This window comes from Grammomys surdaster, unplaced genomic scaffold (genome assembly GCF_004785775.1).
Source record: "Grammomys surdaster isolate TR1022 unplaced genomic scaffold, NIH_TR_1.0 146, whole genome shotgun sequence".
Classification (NCBI taxonomy): domain Eukaryota; kingdom Metazoa; phylum Chordata; class Mammalia; order Rodentia; family Muridae; genus Grammomys; species Grammomys surdaster.
Genome location: NW_021604604.1, coordinates 5,156,213 through 5,173,980, shown reverse-complemented (window position 1 = coordinate 5,173,980; position 17,768 = coordinate 5,156,213). Strand labels below are relative to the sequence as shown.

Sequence of the window (17,768 nt, the reverse complement as noted above, 5' to 3'; positions counted from 1 at the left end):
CCCCCCCACTTCTTTCTCTCTCTCTGCCTCTACTACCCTCCTGGCTCCCCTTCCCATGCTCTGAATAAACTCTATTCTATGCTTTAAAAAAAAAGCACATATTAAAGAAACTCGCTCAACAACTAGCATTTAACCCCAAATGAGCGAGGTTTTGCATCACTGCTAATCTTCCAAACACAAAAGTCTGTCACTGTCTCCTAGGAAAATAATGTCACCAGTATCTGCCTTGACTCACTTATTTTTCTCACCTTCTCCTTTCTCTCCACCCCTGACATCTACTGCCAAACAGAAAAAAAAAATTGTCACAGATAAACAACAGTCCTATAAAGTCACATGAGGACAGAATGATCCCACTCCAGACACTGGCTTGTCCAGTGAGCATCAACAGGGGTAGAATGTGGGGGATGTAAGACTTGAGCTGAAAGAGATGAAACTCAGGAACATCAGGGATCACAGGAGTCAGAAGCAGCCCTCTCTTTGACCCTTCCACCGAGAACTGCCCATCTCCTGGCACAGTCTGGCCCTTCTTAGAACAATCCCTGACTTACCAGACAGCCTGTCTGTTCTGAGAATGACTCAGCCAATTAATTAGGAAGTGGACAGCATTTCAGAAGTCCTCAAATTTAATGGCATTTGTTTTATGATTCCTTTTGATTAGTCCTGTACTAAAGTGCTAAATGACTGAGCAATTCTATATTATAATATCTGACTGTATGGTCCATTTAATAATTTTATAACACAATTCAAGCTTATTCATTTATTGATAAGCAGAGGCCTACTTTTTAAAAAAAAAACAGTACATAGGAAACTCCTGTTCTTCAAAATAAAAACAGGAAAGTTTAAGAGTTGGTTTTGAACTAGTAAGTCTCCAGGTAATCCAGTCATCCAGGCAAATTAAGTAAAAATCAGGAGGGAAGCTCCTCGTGCATCTACTCTCATCTTCATAATAAAATCAGTGTGGAAGACTTTTCCTGAGGTAAAATCCTGTCAACCCTTGTCATTGATGTCTCAATTTGGATTTAAAATTCCAAAACAATTCTAACAATTAGAAGTTATGAAAATAATTGTTTTATTTTGAAGAAATAAATCCATCTGTTTGAAAGTGCGAGTAATAGAAGGAAAAAAATCAGACGATGGGGAAATGACACTCTTACAGAATATAACATTTTAGAATTGGTGGGTGCGAAGTTGTTGGGACATGTTTCCCAGAGCATTTGCCTAGCATGGACAAGGTCCTAGATAAAATCCCTAGAGACACAAAAGTAAATAGATAAGCAAGCAAGCAAACATACCATAATTTCAACTATGAAAAAAATACAAATTGGGGTTTCCCCAACCAAGATATTTGAAATTTAGACTTTCTGACAGCTAGCAATCGACCCGTCTCCTGTGGTATGTTTCTGTCATAGTACAAATGCCCTAAAAATAATACACGGTGTTATCTTAGGCCGTGTGCATAAAGGGTGTATGAAGCACAAATAACTTTTCTGTTTAGACCTACATCTCCTCCTCACTCTCATTTCTTATAACCATGCAAATATTCCAAAATCCAAAGTCTGAAATGTGTCTAGCCCCAAGCGCTACTCACGTTGCTAATGTTTTGCTGTGTCGTCTTGATTCTCTGAATCTCGGGAGTGACTGCCACAGTGGAATAGTTGGAAAGCATTTTCTCAGCTTCATCTTTATACTTTTTCTAAAATTATAAAATGATTACAAATTGAAAGCTCGGTGTGGTGGATAGGGGAAAGGGATATGGCACCACCTCCAACTCTACTACACCACATGGCTGCAACTCATAATTTAAGATTCAAAGTAGCTGTTGACAAAGTCATTAAAGTCAAGGGTGTTGGTAAACAGTCTGTCACAGCAGCCGTTGAGACACCTCAGAGAGACTGACTTCTGTGTTTCTCCTAAACTTGGGACCTACTCTTCTATGTGCAAACAAACTCAGAGTCTGTCCCAGTATCTCCAGCACTGTGACCCACCTCTCTACATCTACCTTGTTACAAGCTTCTGGACTGGTGCTTTGTTTCCTACTTATGGTAAAGATCAATGGCTGAGGATAACATGCTATTATATCTGTAGGTAAGATTATTACACATCTCAAATTCCTCTCCAATAAATGAGCTACAACGGGCTCCTTTAATAAAGCTTGGGTCTATGTTATGATATAATTGACATCGTTGTAAATACACAACACACACTTATTCAATCAGTCTCGCAAATAGATATCATTATCGGATGGAGGAAACGAGGCACCAGCTAGTAATAGTGGGAATTGAGACTCAACTCAGGCATTCTAGTTAGTGTGGGTTACTGTAATGCACACTGCCAGTTACTAAGTGAAGTAAACACTGGACTTGGTGACATGCAGCGTCCTTCCTCACTGACTCACATCTCTGTTTACCTGTTTCATGCACTAGCCTAAGATTAGCACTCAACTTATGAAGACACAGCCAGTGTCTCAAAGTTCATTGTCTTCATGCAGCATCGGGTATGAGGAACAGAAAACCATGATTCTATTCTAACTGCTGCACATTCCTAGGTAACTGAGGAGCAGCCAGGTCCCTACCCTTACCACAATGGTTTAACCAGAATTTGAACAATTGTGCCCAATTTGGGTTGAAATTATTTCTATCATAAATTCTGTTAATCAAATTTGATTCCCTGCTTCTAGAACAATCTCATGCTTCTCATTCTCCTCTGTTACTTTTTCTACTGGGATGCAATTCTCAGGTAACTTTAGAGCAAAGATATGATTAAATAACGTGTATTTCCCTTTAAATCAGATTTTACAGGCAACTTGTTTCTCTATAAATATTTTCTTTCGAGATATTATCTTTCTCATATTTTTTCAAAAGAAGCAGTATCTGTCTTTCCTTCACCATTATTGCTCACTGGGTTACTCTTCCCTCTTCCCATCCAATCCTTCTTTCCTCTACACACAGCCTCCCTTTCAGTCCTCTCTCCCTCCCTTCCAGCCCCCTATTTCCCTCCCTCCCTACCAACCCCTACTCCATTCTGTGTACATGTCTGTGTGTGTGTATGTATGTGTGTGTGTTATTTTCATGTGCACATGCATACATATTTAAACCCAGATTCTTCATATGTGAGAAAACATGAAATATTTATCCTTTTCAGAATGTTATCACTTTTCTTTTATATCCAGCTTGTTAAGTCTTTGGAGAATATGTGACAGGTATATTTGGCAAATAAGTTTTTTCAAAGAAAACTTAGCTCTTCTTCTAATTTTTAGTTAACATTAATTACCAAGTGATAATCTTCACTACTTCATTTTATTGAGAGCTATTTAAAAATAGTATTCATTGTGAAATGGACATAAAATATTTTTGGAGCTATACTTCCTGTTGTATGGACAAAGACTATTGAAGAAATGTATGAAATGAAGTTAAAAATAAAAATAAGGTCAAAGTTTTGTTGGCCTCAAAAAAGTTCCCCTTTTTAAACCACGTGGGATTTTGGCACTTCATAACGGCTACTAAATTAGAACGATAGTCACTGTCCTAATTAGTAATATATGTCATGTTTGGTCATTAAGGTCTTAATAAAAATGCTCTAACGTTTAAGACAATATCTTCAGAAAGATGTCAATCAAATACTCTAGAAGCAAGCGGCTACCACTTAAAGTACATCACTGCAAGCATCTTCATCCTCTACCAACCTGGCTGTAGATTTCAGATGCCCTCTTGGCTCGAAGCATATCTGGGATATCCATGTTCACTTGCATTCCTCTCCCCTTAATTTCATTCTCCAAGTCTTTCTTATATTGCTTCTAAAAGAACAGAAAATAATCTCAGCTCTTTGCTGAACCTTCCAGGGTCTTATTCTTCTTTATGTGTTTTAACAGCAAGGTGACATTTACACTCTTCCAGAAACTTTATGTTCACACCATCCTTACCTGGCTAGCCATCTCAGATGCCCTCTTAGCTCTCTGAACATCCAGAGTGTCTATGCTGACCTGCATTCCTTTTCCTTTAATTTCTGTCTCCAGATCTCTTTTATAGTCTTTCTGTAGAAAATAAAATACACGGTGTTCTACAGTCATTTCACAACGGTGCTGAAAAAGCATGATGCCATTTTGACATCAGGACTATACATTATGAAATTAGATTAGACCTTATCCTTTTATTTCTGTATAACAAGATAGAAGTATGACACACAGTAATATATTTATATATAATCAGGAAGCTTTGTCTACTAAACTGCATTTAAAAAAATAAAAACAGAGCTAGACTGGGAAAATTTTTGTATCCCAATGATAAACTTGAAGATATATTGGTGACTGTATAATTTGGTTGGTGACTAGACTATCAATAAAGTGACTATAAAACTGTTGCTGTTTTCAATTATTGCAACTTATTTCACTTACGTTATAAACTACTGGGTTTATATAATAGCACAAGTCTCTGAACCCTATGGGGCTTAAATAAACCATTCTACCCTAACCTTGGGTTTATGTGGTTAGTTCAGGGATGGTGTGCACTTCCTTTACCATGGAGAATAACAGAAAAGCCTTTCCTTTTCTTCCTGGTTATGGATGACAACAGATACACACTGTTTGGGCACTAAGTCAGGAAGGAAAACTGAACCATATGACCCTTAAATGATGTATAACCTCTCAGAATGACTGGATATGTTCTGGAAAATGTGTCACTAGGCAACTTCGTCACTGTATGAACAAAACACCTCCAAACTTGGATGGTTTAAAACAACACATAACAGCTTCATTCCAAGAAAACAAATGTGCTGAGAGCTTCTGTCAAGAGTTTACTTTGCTAATATTTCATTGGCTACAAAAAGTCATACAGTTAAGCCCACAGAAACGGTTCAAGTTTGAATATTGAAGGACTCTAGCCTAACAATATATCATATTGACATTATTTTTAAGCTCAGCTTTGGATATTAAAAATTAATAGCAAAATCCCAAACTTTAGTCACAAAAGATTTGAGAACCTATCAATTTGGCAAGATGGATCATGTGGAACTAAAATTATGCAAATGAGTTATGTAGAGTATAATGATGATGGCAACTCCAGAAACTGCCCTGGGCCTCGTGGAACATAGCTGACTCCTCTAGACCTATTTCCCCTCAGTTTCTACTCATTCCATATTTCTTGCTCTCGGAGGATTCTTTCAGTTGGATTGAACAGTCATTCCAATAATAATTTCAAAAGTTCCTTTTTTTTAGCCCTGGATGCCCACTCTGTTGCAATACGCTCTAATCTGCTACAGTGAACTTGATGCAGCCTCTGACACAGAATAAGAAAGGTTCATAAAAGTATAACTGTTGTGGTAAAACAAAAACAAACCAACAAAACTGAACATTAAGTGGGCAAGAAGTAAGACAGAATCCAGGCTAAGAATTGACTACATCTGTTGAAATCATACTATGCCCAACTTTAAACCATTCCATATTATATAAAACTGGCTATTTAGGCCTTGCCCTCAGACATTCCATTATGCTAGAAGCTTCTGACTGTTTTGACTGTGGCCCCAGGCGGCTCTCAAAGCTACCTCCTCTATCATACACCCCTCATCTAGCACACACTGATCAATGGCTCGTTCCGAGGTCTGGAAAGGGAGACAGCTGCGAAGTTTTGTAGGAAGAATTGGAACTGTGGACTCATGTGTGTGCTAAATTACAGCAGGAGAACTCAAGAATTTATGGGGTAGACAAGATTAAGCAAAGGTATAATGTTCTCACCTGGACTTCGTAAGCCATGGATACCTAACACTGTGGCAGAATGGCCCCAACCAGCCTATAACTTCATACCTGACGTGAGTCAACAATCAAGTACTCCCTGGCCTGGCTCAGTCCCCTGCCCTTTGCCACAGTTACCTAACTGCTTATTCATCTACCTGCTCAACTCATCTGGACCTGAACCTGATGAACTCTTTCCTGCTCCTGATCCATTTTCTACTTGAGACCCAGTTTTGCCTTTACACCTCTGACTTCTGCAGCTTTGCTCTTAAATCTGACTTCAACTCTACCGGCATTATTACCAGAAGCTCCCTCTCTTCACTGATCTGGTTCAGTTTTATCTATATAGACTCTTTCTTAGCCCACTTCTAAAAAACCTCTTGAACTGTGAACTTAGCTGCAGCCTCTTTTACTTGAATTTGTTCTTTAACACATGCACATATATTCACTCATTAATGTTATATATATATGTGTGTGTATGTATGTGTGTGTGTGTACATGTGTGTGTACATGTGTGTATGGAGGTATACATGCTTACACAAAAACACACACATACATACACTGTATGTGTATGATGCTTGAGCATTAACAGGAATTAAGATTAGAATAAAGAACTTTCATTCACCTTGTCTAAGCTACTAAGGTGGGTGAATTTTATTACAAATTATAGTCATTGAAACTGCTAAACCTTATGAATTGAATAACCTTGCTATCCAATACATGCTGAAAATATCATTGACAAACATGTCCATGTATGTCTTTAATGTAGCTCACTCATGACAGCATTAGTCTTGGTAACAAATATGGTACGTTAGTTCCAAGTGGGGAAATGTAAATGGATTTAGAATAGTGTTACAGGGTGTAATTGATGATCAGAATCAAAGTGACAGCTAAGATTTTTGTGGTTCCATTTCAAGAGGCAGAAGAGAAATTAAAGGTTCTGGTTTGGGCATGTTATGTTGAGATCTTACTACACATGTAGACAACAGATGTTTCAATGGACATAGTCACATCCATGTTATAAATCACACAATGTTTCTAAAAGAGCTAGGCAAAGTATAGAAAGTAATGAAAAAGAACTTGCTATAGTAAATAAATATAAAGCAACGGAAAGCATACAGCATTCAAGACTTACTTGGGTCTCTGTATATACAAGATTGTGTCCGTCTACATATCATACATACAGATCCAGACGTCTCTACGATAAACTTCTAACAATGGCTAGCTACACTGCAAGAGCCACGGTAGCTCACAGAGTAGCCCCATGAAGCCCTACCACCAAACCTTGAGAAAAGCAAATCACTCTCCTTAATCTGCACCTCAGCTTTCTAGATTACCTAAATGTAAACACTATCCAACTCCAGTGACTTGTTCATACCCTAAAAATTATTTGGGGAGGTTCAGGAAGCATGGTGCCTAATCTCAGGTATCTCCCTAGAAAATGCACATATGGTCTGATATCTACAGCTCTGTTTTGCCCACATCTTCATGTATATTGCATGAAGAGAAGGTGGCACTGAATTAATTTACATGGTCAATCAAGATATACTATGTCTTAACCCAAAAGCTGACTCTGGAAATCTCAAGCAGTGGATGTAAGTGAGCAAAGGATGTCTTCTAAACACACAACCACACAAAATCAAAGATTACACTCAAATTAAAACCTCAAATTATGATCTTTATATTTCCCTCAAAACATTGGAAACACAAATATGCCAAGCCGAATCTGAGATATCCTAGAGAAAATGCCCTACAAAAGTATTTATCATACCCTAGATTAACATGTATTCCAGGAATAATGTGCATCAGGGTGTGTGTCCCTGTATGCATGTATGTGTGTGTGTTCTATTAAAATGGCTTCTTCCAAGCTTCCTTTGATGCATTTAAAGGTTATGAGCGAGTGGAGGCTATAAATTTCCAAATAAATGTCATGTTTCGAAGTGATTTCCATTCCAAACGTCAACACTGTCCATGGAGCTTTGAGAGGTTCCATGCACTCATCCTGTGTTGGTATGATTTGCTAAGTACAAACACTAGAGTTTCAAGGTCTGGGCAGCAGCCCTCTCCACTCACCTCACTGGCTATCTTGGCAGCTCTTTTGGCACGTTGTATTTCAAGGGTATCGGTGTCGATTTGCATCCCCCTCCCTTTAATTTCCAACTCCAGGTCCTTTTTGTATTCTTTCTATAAAAGCAAAATTCAACAGAATTTAGTCACTCTGTGGGCAACATATACTTTTGCAGTCAATGATACCAACACAAGCGAACAATCTAAACATTTTTAAATGACAAAGAGAGGGCTGAGAGATGGCTCAATGGTTAAAACACTTGTCATATAAGCAGTAGAGTTGAAGTTTCAATTCCCCAGAAGCCACAGAGACTCAACCAGACTCATGAGTGAGCTCTGGGTTCAGCAGAGACCCTCAGATAATAAAGGAGACAGCAATCAAAAAAGATACTCAACAACCACTTCTGGCCATATGCCACACACATGTGTACTCACACATATGCCAACACACATACATGAATGCACACACAATACACATGCACTTATGAAGAAAGGAAAAAGGTAGTGACCAATATCCAAGAAAATGCAATGTTCATTGCTATGCATGAGCTCTCAGATCTAAGTACATTGTGAAGAATACAAAATTAGAATGACTATTCTCAATGGAGATTTTTTATACTGTTAAAAAGTCATCCATCAAATGAGAGTCTTCATAGAGTGCAATCTTGGAGACGGGGAGAAATGCAAAGGATTCAGATGGATTTGTGCTATAGGAAGACCAGGAATGAGGCCAGCACACTCAGCAGCCATGCTATGTAACACTACAGATGATCCCTATCATTCCTGAGTGTCTGTGAAACAGGGGGAGGGGGTGTGTGAGCATGGCTCCATGCAAGATCCACAGTGAGGAAAAGGAGGTAGTGACAGAGCCCAGTATCAGTGAGCTTAGGAACAGAGGAGTGGCCTTCTCTGCTCTTTGTTCCTGTATAGCCACCTTTTTTTTTTTTTTAAGATCTGGTTTGTTGCTATTCCCACTGCTACTCAGGATTCAACTGTCCCTGCCATTGTACGTATACAGTAAACTTTCTAGATATAATTGACAAACAATAACAAGATTGACCCCTCAATGAATACTGGCTTCATTGTTGTAACTAAAGATTGCTTCTGCTACTAGCAATCTTCCCTGTTTCCATATGAATTTCAAAATTGTTTTCTCTATTTCTATGAAGACTGCAAACAGGAACATTTTGACTTCTTTACCTATGCACACCACTTGTATTTCCTGATCTTATCTTACTGTTCTATCAAAATTCTAAGCACTGTATTGAACTGGAGAGGAGATAGTGGCTAGCTCTGTCTTGCTTCTGAATTTAGTAGAATTGATTTGAGGCTTTCTACATTTAGTTATGGGTTTGGCATATATAAAATTGCCTTTACAACGTTAAAGTAAGTTTTCTCCAATCCTATTGTCTCTAAGCCTTTTACTATGAAGGGATGTTAGATTTTGTCAAAAGAATTTTCGTTGTCTACTAAGACAATCATGTCTTTAAGTCCATTTACATGTTTTATTACATTTATCAATTTGCACATGTTAAACAACCCTGCATCTCTGGGATAAGGTCCACTTGGTCATGGCGAATGATATTTTCATGCATGCTTGTGCTCAGTTTGTTGTGATATCTCCCTATCATTTCTAACTTTATCAGTTTGGATCTTCTCTTTCTTTTAGGTAATTTGGTTAAGGTTTGGCAATCCTGTTTATCTTTTCAATGAACCAACTCTTCATATAGTTGGTTCTTTGTATTGGCTTATTTGCATATTTGTCTCTAGTTCTTCCATTTCTGCCCTGGTTTTAGTTATATGTCCCATCTACTACTTCATTTCGATTTGTTTTTGTTTTTCAAACTTTTTTAATGCATTATTAAATATTCTATCTGAAGTCCATCTCATTTTTAATGTAAGTACTCAGAACAATACATTTCCTTCTTAGGATTTTTTTCATTGCATCCTAGAGAATTTAGTTATATTTTCATCTTTATTTAATTTCAAGACCATTGTATTTTCTCTTCAATTTCCTCAATAGTTCAAATACTTGACAACTGAATAGTTCAATCTCCATGAGTTTGTATGTCTTCTTGTTATTTATCTTTTGGTATTTTTTTGATATTTTTGTTATTTGTTGATCAAGTTTTTCTTGATTGTGGTCAGATAGAATACATGGAATTATTTCAGTTTTCCTAAATGCATTAAGACTTGCCTTGTGTATTAGATATTATCTATTTTAGAGAAACTTCGGTAGCATACTGAAGTGGGACGATGCACACTCTGTAGTGTTTGGGCAGAATGTTCTGTAAGTACATAGCAGGTTGATGTGGCCTATGATGCCATTTAGCGCCAGTGTTTCTCTGGTTACATTCTGTCCATTGGTGAAAGTCAACTAGTGTGTTGGGGTTAATCTGTGACTTAATACCTAGTGGTGTTTGAGTTTTGAAATTGGATGCAGCCAATTTTGGTGGACTTATGTTTATAATAAATATCCTCTTGGTAGATTGAAATGAAGTGGCCTACTTTGTAATCTCTGATTAGTTTTGGCTTGAGTCTTTTGTGTTAGTTCAGGATGGCTGTGCCTGCTTGTTTCCCAGTCCCATTTGCCTAGACTATTTCTTTCCATCTTTCACTCTAAGGTTGTATCTAGCCAAGAAAGCAGGGTTTCTTTTGTGTAGAAACCAAAAGGTAGACACTGTTTTCTAATTCAGTGGGTTAGTCTGTGTCCTTTGATTGGAGAATTAAAGCAGATGTCGGAGGCCATATTGGTCAGGCACCTACAGCAAGGTTCTTAGGTCAGAGTGGGTAGGGTCAAAGCTGAGGAAGTCAGGTGTGTGCTGGATGCCTGAAGCGAAGTGTGTAGGTGCATGCGAAGCTTTTGAGCCACCAAAGAGTGTCAAAGCCAAAAGTAATGACACTAGAAGGAACAGGAGACTGAAACTGGACATTTCATTTCTTCTGATAAAGTTCAGATGAAATGAGATGCAACAATTACTTTAAACTCCATACAGAGGTTTAACTCCTTAGCAACCAGATGAAGACTAGAAAAGTGTGTTACTTAAAGAGCAAGACTACACAGGCTGCTCAGTTGCAGCTGCTGCCAGGACACAAGGTCAGGCCTGCCTCGGTTTTTTTTTTCCTTTTATTTGCTTCTAAATAACCAGATCAAATCTCACAGGAATGTTTTGCCTGGTGTACAGAATTCTCTCAAATGACTGCTTTCCACCACAGCATATAGAAAGATTGTGAAGATGAAATTATCTTTAATTTGCTACCTGGGAAAAGCCTAAGACACATCTGTTTATTATCTACACATGAATAGTGTCATATAGAACCTTTGGGAAAGCTGTATCAATGAGGAGAGAAGCTGAAAACGGTCTCATTCTGAGCTGCTAAATGAATCCACTCACCTCACTGGCCATCTCAGATGCTCGCTTCGCTCTCTGAATATCAAGAACTTCTGAACTAAGTTCCATTCCTTTCCCTTTGATTTCATTTTCCAAATCTTTTTTATATTCTTTCTACAAGACAAGAATAGAAAATTTCATTTGAAGGTATCTCCACAATTGCTTTAACTCATATACCAGCTTACAAGTCTTCTAGAGACCACAAACAGGAAAAAATATTGTTAGGAAGGAAAAATTAGATGCTGAACATTCTTGCCAATTTCCCACTGACGTTTCATTTTCTCCTCTATCAAATTCAAAGTGACATCCATATTACCAGTGTTTCGTGCTTTCTCCTAATATCGTTTGGCATCATACTAAGCTTCTTTAAAAAGATATCTTCCCTTTAAGTGTTGGAGGAAATCTTAAGAATACATATGCTTCTTATTATTTGAAATGATTTTTAAAATATCTATTTGATGTGAATTTCTAAAAGAACTTACTGGAAAAGAATTACAAAGCCAAAGCTTGCTATAGCTAGAGGTGTTTTAAAGTTTGTATTTTATTCAAAAATCTGTTTTTAAAAACAAATAATTTTCTTGAAGCTGATAAGAGATTTTGAATATCTGTCTTAATATATATTTTCAAAAAATTTTTTACATATAGCCTAGGCTGGCCTAGAAATCACATATAAATAAATATGGCCTTGAAATTCTAATCTTTCTCCCCCTACATTTGGAATTCTAGGATTATAGGTATGTACTTCCTAATTCATTTTATGAGGTGCAGGGATGGAACCCAGAGAGCTTTGTGCATGCTAGGCAAGCACTCTGCCAACTGGGCTATATCCCAAACTTTGATACTACATTTTAAGTAAACAGTTGCTTTACACCAACTCTTGTATTCTCTACTGAGAATCTGTTGATTTCCTTACTTATTTGTACTGTAAAATTCCATCAAATTGGGTTTCATTTTATGACTATTTTGCTAAATGAAAGATAAAATTTCTTTTAATGACAAGAAATCAGGTTCCTGTTAGTTCTGGAGTTTCTCTCTCTCTCTCTCTCTCTCTCTCTCTCTCTCTCTCTCTCTCTCTCTCTCCCTCCCTCCCTCCCTCCCTCCCTCCCTCTCTCTCTCTCTCTCTCTCTCTCTCTCTCTCTCACACACACACACACACATACACACACACACTCCCATCCTGTATCATTAAATTAGTCTGACTTCTGATCAAACAATAGCTTTCAGAAACATTGTCAAGACTGTCTATGATTTTAGAAATAGCTCTTAGTCAAATGACCTTGATGAAAGTCACAACATTTCTACTAATTTGGTCAGGTGACCTTTAGGAGGCATTTGAGTAACTCAGTCTCCATTTCCATCTTGGAAAAGAAATAAAATAAATGTCCTATTAATACCAAAGGGCAATGGAGGAAAATCAGGCAAAATATTGGAGCAGCCAAAGGCCTTTAATAAAACATACATCTTAAAATATAAAATGATACTTAGGAGACTCTACACGGCAATATAAAACCATAAAGTAAGGAGTATAGAATTCATTAAAGCTAAGGGCTTATACGTAAAAATTTCTAATTATATCAAGTAACCAAGTGGATTTTTCAACTAGCTATCTCTATGTAACTAAAAGATTAGCCACAGCCATTATGAATGAAATACTTGCATCCTTCCCAAAATCTGTATGTTGAAGCCCCAGCTCCCTTGGGAAGTATTTCCATGGGGATATGAGGATAGGTAGGGACCATGCTGAGATTAAACGCTCCACAGAAAAAGAGACTAGTATTCCTTCTTCTGCTGTGGTGATGCAGAAAGCAGCCATCAGCAAAACAGGAGCAGGGCTCTCAGGGAGCCAAATCTACCAGCAATTTGACTTGAGGGTTCTTGGTTTTCAGAACCAGGACAACTGTCTGATTTAGAACCACTCAGTTTACAATATTTCCTTATAATAACCCCAACTGCCTGCTCCAATGAACAGTTTTATGGGCCTTTTCCTGTCCTGTTCAGACATTCAGAATCCTAAGTACAAAATGTTATCAATTAAATCTTGCTATTTTAGTTCTATGAAACTCAAATTATCGTTGCTCGGACTACTTCCTTTGAAAGAATTAGAATCATATTTTCTGCCATTAAGAAGGAAGAAAGGGGGGCTGGAGAGATGGCTCAATGCTTAAGAGCACTGATTGCTCTTCCAAAGGTCCTGAGTTCAATTGTCAGCAACCATATGGTGGCTCATAGCTATCTGTTAATGGGATCCTATGCCCTCTTCTGGTGTTTGAAGAGAGCAACAGTGTACTCACATACATAAAATGAATCTTTAAGAAAGAAAGAAAGAAAGAAAGAAAGAAAGAAAGAAAGAAAGAAAGAAAGAAAGAAAGAAAGAAAGGAAGGAAGGAAGGAAGGAAGGAAGGAAGGAAGAAGAAAGGAATAAAAGGGAAGAGTTGAGAGCCAATCTCACTTTGTCACCTGTGTTTCAATGGTTGAAAGATCCTACTTTAGCATGCACACAGCAGTGCAGCTTTACAATGGAGAGCAGTACCAGGACATCACCATTTACTTGTTCTTGGCTTCAAAGAAAATTTACACAAATAGGAAGCGACAAAAGGGGATGAGGCAAAAGCTGTATTGCTATTCCAAGAAATCGGAGTAATGTCTGATGTCACATAAGCAGCAAAAGCCAGCTGTCGTTTGCTTATTAAAAGTTCATGATTAAAAGTCCACCTCCAGCTGGAACTCATGCTTCAATTCATTCCACTGGTTTAGGACATTTCTTTCAGAGGAATCATTTCTTCGATTCAAAAACTTATAATAAGACTTCAGTTTTCTTTTTATGGGTGTATCCTACTCATACATTATATCATAGATTACATTAACATATAATCATTTAAATGAACATGTCACAGAAGAGTTAGCTTTCAGCCATGTGGGGGAAATCGATTAATGTTTTAAAGTGTTGAAGAACAAGTATAATGTTTTGGTTTATTTAAGTTAAGACATTTAATATTTAACAAATTTAGTACATTAATTGTGAACCAAATTTTAATTAAATTATCAAGAAAATTTCTATGGAAATGAAAGCAAAGAAAACAGTATGAGTTATTCTGCTCTATACACTAACTCTATAATTTTTCTCTTAGATAATAGAGAAAGAACTTTTGAATAAATCATATATTCAGACTTTTCCATGTGAGTACTTCATCTCTGATATCAAATGTCATGATGCTACAGGGAAACTGCCCAAGAGATGAGAGATGATTCAGCAGTTAAGAATATGTGCTACTCATCCAGAGGACTCGAGTAGGGCTCCCAGTTTGGATGGCTCACACCTTCAGGTCTACTACCCTCTTCTGGCCTCCACAGATACTGCACTCGTGTACAAATTCACACATGTACACATAATTAAAAATTAAGATTAAAATTTTCAAAAAGTAAAGCTGGTTATAGAATATGTTTTATGATAACTATAAAAATCAAGCTTTCAAGAAAGTGGTTTTCTCAACCAGCTGGTGGTGACATACACCTGTAACCCTAGCACTGGAATATGTCTGAAATCCTAGCACTCCAGAGACAGAGGCAGGCAGCCTCTGTAAGCTCAAGGCTGGCCTGGTCTAAAGAGTGAGTTCTATGACATACAGAACTGCAATTGCACCAAGGAATGTACAGAGAAATGTTGCCTTGAAAAATAAGCAAAACAGAAAGAGAAAAGGAAAAGAAAAAGAAAGTGGTTTTCTCAGGACAAGAAGTATCCATTGTTCTCTCCCCGTGTGCTGATCCCTGAGACTTCCAGGAATTGGAAAACTCGGCTGCATAATTCGTGATAGTGGGTACTACATGCATTCACCTCTCCCCAAATATTACATGCAAGCATATACATGTACATATACATATATATATCATATACATACAAACATATACATGTACATATACATATATATCATATACATACATAAATAATATGGCTATATAAGAGAGAATCAATCTTCTATTTAATATTTTTTGTAAAAAACAGTTGCTATGAAGCTATAAAGCTCACTACTTACAGAACCTTCTGAACTACAATCACAATGAAAAGCAGAATATTTTCAAAATTTCCCCCAGAAAATCTGGATAATTTCTTCCTTCAGTAAATAATCACATTAACTCCTACTTTCTTATGTTAAGAAAATGCAAGGCTATGTCAGTGAGGGCCAGAATCAAGAGTCCACATCTCAAATATGCAGTTAGCAAAGAATTACTTAGCATATGTTTCTGGAGTGACTTCTTCCACTTCCCTCCTTGGTGACATCTAATATAAACTTGCAAGGCCCTATCATAACTTCTAATATAAATTCCAAGGCCATACCTCCCTCATCAGGTTGGTGATATGCTTCACATGTAGAAATGCAGGAGTCTTGTCTAAATCCAGTGAAGACCTTCCTTTAATTTCCTTCTCAAAATCTTCTTTGTAAATTTTCTGTTGAATAAAGATATCATATTCAATATAAGGAACTCTAGTGAGTATAAAAGTATTCATTCTCAGAAAAAAACTGGTGTTTTTTCATGTAATTCTACCATCTCTGTTTTCTTTATTATTTTAGTAATGTATCATAAAAACTTTCAAACAACAGCAACAACAACACCAACAAACCTCACTCAGCAAAATTAACTAGTCTTATTAACAGCAGAAAAATAATTCCAACTTTGTCAAGGGTTCTACAAGAGAGGAATAGTGTTACCAAATGCTGAATAAAGGCATGGAACACTTTATGTGACTAACATCTCTCTATTTTACAGGAAGGATAAGACAGGCTCTCTGATGGATCATCAGATGACATCACTCAAAGTGAAGTATAGCTCATATACTGGAAGAAAATCTGGTGGCATAGAAGGCAATTCAAATTCTACAGTAGTATAAATGTTCAGGGCTTTGTTATCCTTCTCAACACCAGTCTACTGTGAGTCTGTGAGAAACAATTTTAAAATAGAAAACAGGTGTTCTGTTGCTTGATGACTTGAGCACTGGGAATATTTATTTACTACTTATACATGTTCATATGGATGAAGCTACACTCTAGGATAACCTTGTCATAATGTGCTGGGTCTTTCTTTAATGATAGTTCACAACAGCACCTGGAGGTACTCCATGATTAAAAACTTACGCGTAAAGCAGGAAAGTAAAAACTACATGCTACACACATCATGCAGGTCACATGAGAAATGGGAGATGTCTGTGGTGATCGTGTTGGTGAGGAACTAAATCTATGAGGAACCTTGCCTTTCAGGCCTGCTTTGACATCTTTAGGGACAGCTATTATTTCTAGCATCTATCTGAGTTACACACCTGAAAACCAATGATAACCCCTATCTTATTTTTAAAGATTTATATATTTTCATTCTATGTGTTTGAGTGTTTTGTCTGTGTGTATATATGAACAGAATGTATGATGCCCATGGAGGCCAGAAGAGAGCACTGGATTCACTGAACCTGGGGTTAGATAGGCTGTACGATGCCACATGGGTGTTGGATACCGAACCTAAGTCTTCTGCAACAGCAGAAAGTTTTTTTTAACCAATAAGCCATGTCTCCAACCCTAATAGCCCTTGTTTTATGATTACAAAGATGATCTCTTCAAATTACCAAAGCATCCATTCCCCTGAAATGTTTACTAAACAGGAGCCAGATCTACCAAATAATTTATTCAAAATATATCATAAAGATGATAAGATAAACAAATTGTGCCTGAGATTGTTATTCGTGCAAAATGGGAGGCTATTTCTAGGTTCATTATGCATTTATTATTTTTTTTTAAAAAAAGGTAACTGTGAAAACATTTTCTCCAAACCTGGAGAGATGAAGAGAAACTTGCTGTCTCCTCATACAGCGTTGTACCACTCAGCCAATCATGAGCTATGAGAAAAGGCTGGGGTGGACAGATGCTCTGCAAATCAATCAAGAAGCTTCACTGAAGGCACTTTGAGTTAAAGAACCAGAAAAAAATTAAGAGAAATTGTTCTTTTTTTATGTAGAACTAATATTGGGACAACATGACTATACATCCCAACCCTATGACATTTATAGGCTGAACAGATTCTTTATAAAATAGGACAAAGTGTGTATATGCATTTATTTATATTAGATATGTCACTTCAAAGAGACTTGTCTGGAGGAAAATCACTGCAGTAAGTCACTAAGAGTGGGTAGTTTTCTCCTAACTGGCCTGCCTTGTCTGGCCTTAGTGGTAGAGGATGTGCCTAGCCCTGCAGTGACTTATTGTGCCAGGGTGAGGGAATACCCAGGGAGGGCTTGGACACTCTCAGAGAAGAGGAAGGGGTGGGACTCTGTGATGGAGGGTCTGGAGGGGCCAGCTATCAAGATATAAAGTGAATAAAAAAATACTTCAGAAAACATTAAAGACTTTGTGAACTTTGGAATTCCTTCTTTAAGACAAATTTGAATTAACAATAATAATAATAAAATAATAATAAATGGCTGGAACTCTATCAGAATAGGCAGCTCTAACTTTCCTGATTCCCTAAAAGGCACAGAATAAGTATCTCTTTTCCTCACCTTTTAAATCTAAAAGGAAGGAAGGAAGGAAGGAAGGAAGGAAGGAAGG

General features: G+C 37.3%; 1 protein-coding gene across 1 annotated transcript in view; it reads right to left on the bottom strand.

Moving 5' to 3' along the window:
* The window catches only part of Nebl (nebulette), a 108,797-nt gene that overhangs the window by 36,984 nt on the left and 54,045 nt on the right, over positions 1–17,768 (bottom strand). The window contains exons 10-15 of the mRNA XM_028764790.1: positions 15,515–15,625; positions 11,185–11,295; positions 7,796–7,906; positions 3,920–4,030; positions 3,683–3,793; positions 1,589–1,693 (exon numbers count right to left, since the gene is read on the bottom strand). Of these exons, the coding sequence (XP_028620623.1) occupies positions 1,589–1,693; positions 3,683–3,793; positions 3,920–4,030; positions 7,796–7,906; positions 11,185–11,295; positions 15,515–15,625 (660 nt within the window). The remainder of the gene's footprint in view (positions 1–1,588; positions 1,694–3,682; positions 3,794–3,919; positions 4,031–7,795; positions 7,907–11,184; positions 11,296–15,514; positions 15,626–17,768) is intronic.